This window comes from Euprymna scolopes, chromosome 26, assembly GCF_053919585.1.
Source record: "Euprymna scolopes isolate OS-2025 chromosome 26, ASM5391958v1, whole genome shotgun sequence".
NCBI classification, from domain to species: domain Eukaryota; kingdom Metazoa; phylum Mollusca; class Cephalopoda; order Sepiida; family Sepiolidae; genus Euprymna; species Euprymna scolopes.
Window position 1 is genome coordinate 42,664,933 of NC_136507.1, and position 8,821 is coordinate 42,673,753.

The following is an 8,821-nucleotide window of genomic DNA, read 5'->3' on the forward strand; positions in this document are numbered from 1 at the left end:
GTATAACTGGAAATGTTTTCTCAATTATTAAATCATTTCTCTCTGATAGGCTCATAAGAGTAGTGGTTGATGGGCAGAAATCAGAGGCCTACAGTATTAATGCTGGGCCCAACTCTCTTCCTGATCTACATCAATTATCTCTCAAAACACATACTTAAATCATTCGTTGACATCTATGCTGATGACACAACCATCTATGGCAACACATCAAAGGCCGTAAATGACAAAGCTCTCTCTGATTCTCCCTCCTCTGATCTTGAGCGCATGGTACAATGGGGGAAGAGGTGGCTGGTTACTTTTAAGGCATCTAAAACCAAGCTCCTATCTTTACACCATCAACGCTCTGATCCCCATCTGGCATCAATTGAATGGATGGCTCTCGTCTTGGGGAGGCTCCATGTTTTGACAAGCTTCTGGGTTTGACCTTTACTCCTGATCTGAAATGGAACACATACATCAAGTCTGTTGCCAAGGTCGCTGGGAAGATGGTGGGATCCTTCTACTGCTCCAGAAGATATCTCACTACTGATGCAATTCTCTATCTGTATAAAAGCCAAGTACGTCCAAGGATGGAGTACTGCTGCCACATCTGGGCAGGAGCTGCTAAAAACAGCCTATCCTGCCTTGACAGAGTACAAAATAGACTTTGTGGCTTAGTGGGGGATGCCCTTTTCTCTTCCCTGCAACCTCCCTCCCACAGAAGAAACGTTGTGAGCCTGTCTTTGTTCTATCGTTACTTCCATGGCAAGTGCTTGCCTGAGCTCCAATCTCTGGTCCCCCCTTGCCAATCTTTCATGATAAACACCCGTCTAGCTGAAACCACTGTCAATAATTTTCCCCACTCTTTATCTGTGCCAAAATCAAAGCATAGATTCCATGAGCAAAGCTTCTTTCTTAGAAGTGCACAACTGTGGAACTCTCTTCCGTTTACCTGTTTCCCACCTGACTACAACTTGGATGTCTTCAAGTCCAACATAAAAAAATTCCTGATGAACCACCCCCTTAAGTAAGACACTTTATCAAATCTCCAATACTAACGATTACTACGATACTATCCTATTGATTACTGTACACGCAATAACCCTTATCCCTGAGTGGTTTCCAGGCCTTGATAAGTGGTGACCTCCATATAAAAAAGGGTGGTAGTTTAGTAATCGTTAATGGTGTAAATTGGGTAAAATTTGATTATTTATGGGGATGGCTCAACAAGAATTTGTTTACATTGGATTTGAAAGCTGTTATGTTATATTCAACCAGGAAGCAGTCCAGCAGAACAGTGTTCCACAAACATGCGGTTCTGAGAAAGAAGTTTTGTTCATGGAATCTTTGTTTAGATTTAAGCACAGATAGAGAGTGGGGGAAATCGTATATATTGGTTGTAGCTAGTCAAGTGTTTTTTGTGAAATTTTGGCAAAGGGGGAACCATAGATTGGAGTTCAGATGAGCACTTTCCATGAAAATAACGATAGAGCAGAGGCAGGCTCACAACATCTCTTCTGTGGGAAAGAGGTTGTGGAAAGAGAAAAGAGCATGACCTATTAAGTTTAAAAACTGCTTTTGAACTGTATCAAGGCTAGATAGGACATGACAAGCAGCTCTTGCCCAGATGTAGCAACAGTACTCCATTTTAGGGCATATCTGACTCTTATACAGATAGAGGATTGCATCTGCTGATGCAATCCTCTATCTTCTAGAGCAGTAGAGTGATCCAACCATTTTTCCAGTGATTTTGGCAACAGATTTGATATATGTGTTCTATTTCAGATCAGGAGTGAAGGTCAGTCCCAGAAGCTTGTCAAAATATGGAGCTTCCCCAAGATGTGGGTCATTCATTCGATTGAACATAACACAAAATGGTCTTCATTGTGTATGTGTATATATATATATATATATATATATATATATATATATATATAGCCAGTAGAGTTTAGTTTCCTAGAAGTACATCCAATGAAACAACATGTGTCTACCAAAATAGTGCTCAATGAGTGAACAGAGCAGGTATATTAATTACCTGCTCTGTTCACTCATTGAGCACTATTTTGGTAGACATGTTGTTTCATTGGATGTACTTCTAGGAAACTAAAGTCTACTGGCTATATATAAATGCTCCTGCATAGTTGAGCACTTTACTTTGTGTCTTCATAAAACACAAACATGGAAAGGATTAACTTCGATACGTCACTAAAGAACATCCCCACACCAAATACCAAGGATTATTTACTAAAATTAATAATGAAAATGGATGATTTACTCAAAAGGATAAAATGGAAAGCTACCTTTTTTCTATTGGATAAAGATGATAACGCCAAAAAAAGAGAGAGATATGGATTTAAAAGCATAAAATCACCACCAGTAATCCCACAATTAGTGCTATTTGAGAAGGATCTCTATTCACTAATTAGAAATTTAGAATTCCACAAAACTAAAAATCAATTCCAAAAAAAACTCGACAATATTGTAAAGGAGATCAACAAGTCACAACATATCCTTGTTAAGGCGGATAAGACCAGAAACTTTTACAAATTAGACAAGAAGAAATATAATGACCTAGTCCAGAAGAATTTGAAAAAAGACTATCACAAGCTAAAAAATAGCAACGTAATTGATTTGATAAATAAAGACAGTAAAAAAAATCACGGATGAATTACAAATCAGTGATAGAGTAAATAAGCTTAGAGGAAACGAAGCATATATCCTTTTAAAGGATCATAAACTTAGTTTCAACACAAAACCAACAACAAGATTGATTAACCCAACCAGACCCGAAATTGGAAAGATTAGTAAAAGAATATTAGAGAAAATCAATCTAGAATTAAAACGGCAATTCAACCTGAACCTATGGATAAATACGGCGGATCCGGTAAAATGGTTTCTTGACATTGCCAACAAGAAAAAATGTGCCTTCGTGCAATTTGACATTATGGATTACTACCCGTCAATCACAAAGGATCTCTTTGGAAAGGCAATTGAATTTGCTAAGACCTATACCAGTGTCTCCGATGAGGATTTGGATATCATTATGAAATGCCGCACAACTGTCCTTGTCTATAACGGAGAACAATGGGCAAAAAATGGGCAAAACGACTTTTTCGGGGTATCAATGGGATCGCTGGACTCTGCAGAGGCAACAAATCTCGTTGGACTTTATATCATTTATAATTTAACAAAAGATAATATTATTGATAGAAGGGACATGGGCATATATCGTGATGATAGGCTCATAATAGTGAAGAATGCTACAAGTGTTAAATGTGATCAGATTAGGAGAGCAATCCATAGGGACATGAAAAATTTTGGCCTAAAAGTAGAAGTTAATGCTAATTTAAAACGGGTTGATTTCCTTGACGTTACTTTAGATCTGGATTCGAATACTTATAAACCATATATGAAGGATAATGCTAATCCTATTTATATACATCCGCAGTCTAACCATCCACCATCCATTATTAAACATATACCATTATCTATTGAAAGTAGAATAAGTAACAATTCATCTAATGAAGTAACTTTCAATGAAAGCTATTTATAATACAGCACTTAAAAATAGTGGGTATAAGGACATAGAGATAAAATATAAAGTAACTAATACTAGCACAAATGGATCTAGAAATCGTGGTAGGAAAATTATTTGGTTCACACCCCCCTTTAATATTATGTTGAAAACAAAACTTGGTACAAAATTTTTACAACTTATTAACAAGCATTTCCCACCAAATAATATATTACATAAAATATTTAATAAAAATACATTAAAATTAAGTTATAGCTGTAGTGATAACTTAGAAAGGATTATAAAAAAGCATAATGGAAGAATTTTAAAGACGACTAATAGAGAAGATGAAAATAATAGTGCAAACACTGCGGTGAATAAATGTAACTGTAAAAAGCCTGAGGAATACCCAATAAAAAATGAATGTCTGACCTCATCAGTGGTATACCAAGCTAGGATATTCCCGGTGGAGAACCCAAGGGATGAAAGATTCTACATAGGGAGTACCCAAATGACTTTCAAAAATAGATTCTATGGACATACACACTCGATGAGTAATCAAACATATGAAAAGGACACTTCCTTATCGTTATATTACTGGAAATTAGTTAGAGAAAATAAAACACCTAGTATAGAATGGAAGATTATTAGGAGGGCCAATACTTGCCACTCATTGAACTCAAATTTTTACGAAAAAACCTATAACTTAGGAAAATGTAACAAGCGGGTGGGGCTATGAAATATAACTATGCATGTGGAGTTTGATAGAAAAATGGAATTTATATGGTAAATGTATTCATGTCTGTTTCTACTTTAGATGTATCATTTGGTGGCAAGGTACAGGTGTATATGTATATGTCTATATTTGTGTGAGTATGTATGTATAAGTGTATTTTATGTATGCATGTATGTTTGTATATTTATATATATGTGTATTTATATATCTGTGTGTATGTTTGTATATGGATGTATTTCTGTGTGTATTGTATGTAGATGTATGTATATGCATATATATTTCTGAACTATTAGAATAGGCTGCCTCGTATATGATTGTTGTAACAATATAGACTACAATGTTAACAAATTCCTAATGAACCGCCCCCTTAAGTAAACACTTCATCAAATTTCCACACTAACGTAATGTACTTGCAATAACCCTTATCCCTGAGTGGCTTTCGGGCCTTGATAAGTGGTGATCACTGTGTAAAAAAAAAAAAAAAAGAATGTATGAATGTCCGAATGTTGTTTATATATATGTTATATGTGTATGTATATGTGTGTATGCATATATGTATATAGATATATATATGTATATATATGTATGTATGTGTGTATGTGTGTGTGTGTTTATATATATATATATATATGTACACCCGTCTGGAGTGTGGTAGCATACTATTTGCATGTACGAAGGGGTTACCACGATTCAAAAGTAAAGAAAAATGCTATTATTCGTCTCTGTATGTCTGTAATGTGTGTGGGTATATATGCGCGGGTGTGGCAAAGTGTAGGCATTTATAAGTATATGATATATGTATATAGGTGCATGTGGGTTTTAGATAACTTTCGTGTTTTATATTTATTCATATTTTGTTTGTTTATTTGTTTTAATTTTATTTTAATTTTATTTATTTTGGTTTTGTTTTATTTAACTTAATGTAATTTTAACTCTATTCCTGCGTAGTTTCAGAGTTATTGTCTAGTTTCAGTATGTGTGTTGTGAAAAAAAAAAAAATGCGTACAGCATGGATTCGCTTTTGGATATACGTATTAATATGTGTGTGTGTGTGTGTGGATGTGGCGGTGTCTGTGTGTGTTGCATGTGTGTGTGGGTGGATGTAGATTAAAAGGCACCGGTCAGTACTTAGTTGACCATCGCTAAGGTTCTTAACTTACAGACTCCAAGACAAGAAAACTAAATTCTCAAGTACCTTATGCCATAAAAACCAAAAGTTAGGTTGGATGGGGGAAAGGGAAAATAAAAAAGATGTTTATTATCTTCAAAGACCTCACTCATCCTTTTACCGTTTTTTATGACTCCCACCCAGGTTGCATGCTAACTTGATAAACGAAATAGGAAAATGTATTTGGTGGAAATATCACTTTCGACGGTAATTCTTGGCCTGAAGACGTAATCCCCCAACGTGGGTGATTACAGAAACATGTATGCACATATGTAGCCATTAATGTTTGTATAAATAAAATTAATATATATATATATATATATATATATATATATATATATATATATATATATATATATTCAAATGTATGTTAAACACTAATACACTTTTTACTGATTTTTATCTTTTGATCAAAAGAGCTTATCTTTGAAAATCCATGGGTTAAGGATGATAAATTTTTATTCTTTATTCCAATTCCTTGTTTGAATATTTGATTTGTTAATAAATATCGTAATGTATTCAATTTTTATTTTTATCATCAATTTTATTGTTTGTTAGTTGCTCTATCTAGTATATTGAGTTTTTATTATCTTGATAGGTTTTAATATAAATATCTTTGTAATTTTATATATTGTGTTCATGATAGATTTTATTGGAACCACTTCCATTGTCTTCCCCGGAAAGCTTTACATATAAAGTTTTTATGTAGATTCTTTAACCTTTCTTTCTATTAGGAACACACAGAGACATTGACATTTATATATAGAATAACTCTTTGCCTTTGTCATCAAAATAGAACAAGATTCTCAGATTGATTAACAAGAAACATCTACTTGGAAATTTCAGTTTGGAAATCAGAAATTGACAAACAGTGTTTATGAAAAAAAAAAAATCAGTTCCTCATAATTTTGTACTGTTTAGATTTGGCAGAATTTTTCATTTCACTAGTTTGTATTAATTCTTAAAATTCTTTTAAATTTACCAAATTTCTTTTATCACTAACCCTAAGTACAAGTGACAAAATTGTAAAACCACACATAAGAATCAGGTTTTTATCATTCTTAAATAAAGATGTTTCTTTTTCTTTTCAGATTTTGATCATCAGAAATAATTCTATCATCAGCGATTCAAAAAGAAAAAAAAACGCTCAAAAATTTTCCATTTTTGGCTCCTCAACTGACTGACTCCACAAATCCATGGAGGGATCACTCTATTCTGTTATATCAGACAGTTCTACAATCAAAATGGAACTTTTACTATTGATGTGATTTGCAGGTTTTATGTTTCAAACCAAAATATAATTAGTCTTTTCCTTTAGTCGATAGTAAAAAAAAAAAAAAAAACAATAAATAATGGTGCCAAATTCACCTACGAAACGGCGCAAAAAAGATACCAATGAGTCACAAGCGAAAACATTGCTTGCCTCAAAGAAACGGACACAGGTCGAAAAAGGAGAAGGACCAAGTCTGCCGATCCTGTTAGGTCTTCTTTCTGCTTTTTGTTTCTTTGTTTGTCTCTTCACAGGCCTACGATTCTACTTACAACCTTCCAAGGGATCAATTCTAGCTCCTGTCGATCTGTTTTCTGACTATGTTGGTGAGATACGGCAAATAAAACATATGTATGACAACCAGACAGACCTCTTTTGGAAGATGATCCTCTCTGGTGTTCGCATTGTCCTTAGTACAGAGAACCCTGAATCTCCTGCTATCATAATGGTTGTGATCCCGTCTGGCAACCATCAAATGGCGTTATGTCTTGCCCAGCATATGGCACAGACACTTAACAGACTCTTGCGTAGTAAGAATCCTGAGGACCCTTCTCATGCTGTCATTGACATTTCTAGTCTTGGTAGGTTCAAACCAGATGAACAAAAACGGAAAATTGATGAGCAGATCCGGGCAATTGTAGAAGACGGTCAACGGACAGTTATTATTAGTGGATTGGAAGATATCCATCCAGAGACATTGATTGTGTTCCATCAATTTTGTGATGACTTAGAGCCTGTTTATAAAAACATTGCAATGATATTTCTGCTGGAGGTGCCACCAGAAGAACACATGGAGAATAATAGTGATGTCCATTCTCATTTATTGTCACTGTGGGGTACACTTAACCAATCAGCGTATCGAGTGTTGATGGCTCAAATGGCCAGCAACATTGCCATTCTTACGCCTAAAGATGACTTTATGGGTTGTTAAGCCACTTCTTATATACAGATATATATTAATAGCGTATATTTCAAAAGTTCAAAACATTTTAATTGTTTTTAAATATCTGAAACATGTTCCAAGAACCAATACGCAACCATGTTATTTAGAAATATGCATATGTGGAAAGTAACATGCTTGAGTATTGATTAACAGAACATGTTTTAGATATTTTAAGTCATAAGTAATGTTCTGAGCTTTTAAAATATACTCTATTAATATATGAATGCTCTGGTTGATTTGAAGTATTGATCATTGAGCTTAATTTTAACTGCACCTTTGAACTATATCTTGAAAACTTGATAATGTTTTTGTTTTTTTTAATATTGTAAAGAACGTATAAGAATTGATTTCAATCAGGATAAATCTTGAATTATTTTAGTCTGATAACTTAAATTATATATATATATATATATATATATATATATATATATATATATATATATATATATATATATATATATACAGTAGCATCCAAAACTAAGAGACAAAATTTTAAAACCTAATATTTGTTAGAAATAATAACTGTGAAAAGCTAAAATTTTGACAACTGGTAGTCGTTATCATCCATAATAACATGCTAAAATTTGAATCATTTGCAAAGGATAGAAAAAAAATTATAACAATTATTTATTTATTTTCAAAATAGGAACATCCAAAAGTAAGGAACAAAATCGAGAAAAACAATGTAAACAGCCAAAAAACAATAAAAATACACGTACAATCAATATTTAGTAAATGAGCCCTTGCTCTCAATGACAGCTGCACATCTTTGACTACAAGAATGAATCAGTTCTTGACAATCCTTGATACTAATTTCACCCACAAATCCTCCGTATTAGTGGGATTTCTTTCCATAACTTTCACTCCTAAGGTCTTCCAAAGATTTTCTATTGGATTTAAGTCAGGACTTTGCAGTGGCCAATCCATAATTTTGAAATCTTGCTCGCTAAGGTAACTCATTACCACCTTTGCCTTGTGACATGCATGGGGTATCACCTTGCATAAAGTTCGCCCTATCAAAACTTGAATTCTGTATGATTGGCACAACATGATGTTGAACAATGTTTTTATAGATCTGCGCATTTACACGAGTTTGTAACCGGCCAAGAGGCGTTGTACCTTGGCTAGAAAACATTCCAAATACCCTGACGCTTCCACCCCCAAACTTGACGGTTTTCTTAGTACATTTTGCACTTAATCTTTCACCAATA

General features: G+C 33.9%; 1 protein-coding gene across 1 annotated transcript; it reads left to right on the forward strand.

Moving 5' to 3' along the window:
• Positions 1-6,615: 6,615 nt before the first annotated feature.
• Positions 6,616-7,735, forward strand: LOC145247996 (uncharacterized). Its single transcript, XM_080109672.1, has one exon. It carries the CDS (start codon positions 6,750-6,752, stop codon positions 7,596-7,598), a length of 849 nt encoding a protein of 282 aa, XP_079965798.1. The 5' UTR covers positions 6,616-6,749; the 3' UTR covers positions 7,599-7,735.
• Positions 7,736-8,821: the final 1,086 nt, after the last annotated feature.

What these genes read in the sequence shown, in the direction of transcription:
- LOC145247996 (XM_080109672.1), top strand. Translation starts at nt 6,750, where the DNA reads ATGGTGCCAAATTCACCTACGAAACGGCGCAAAAAAGATACCAATGAG.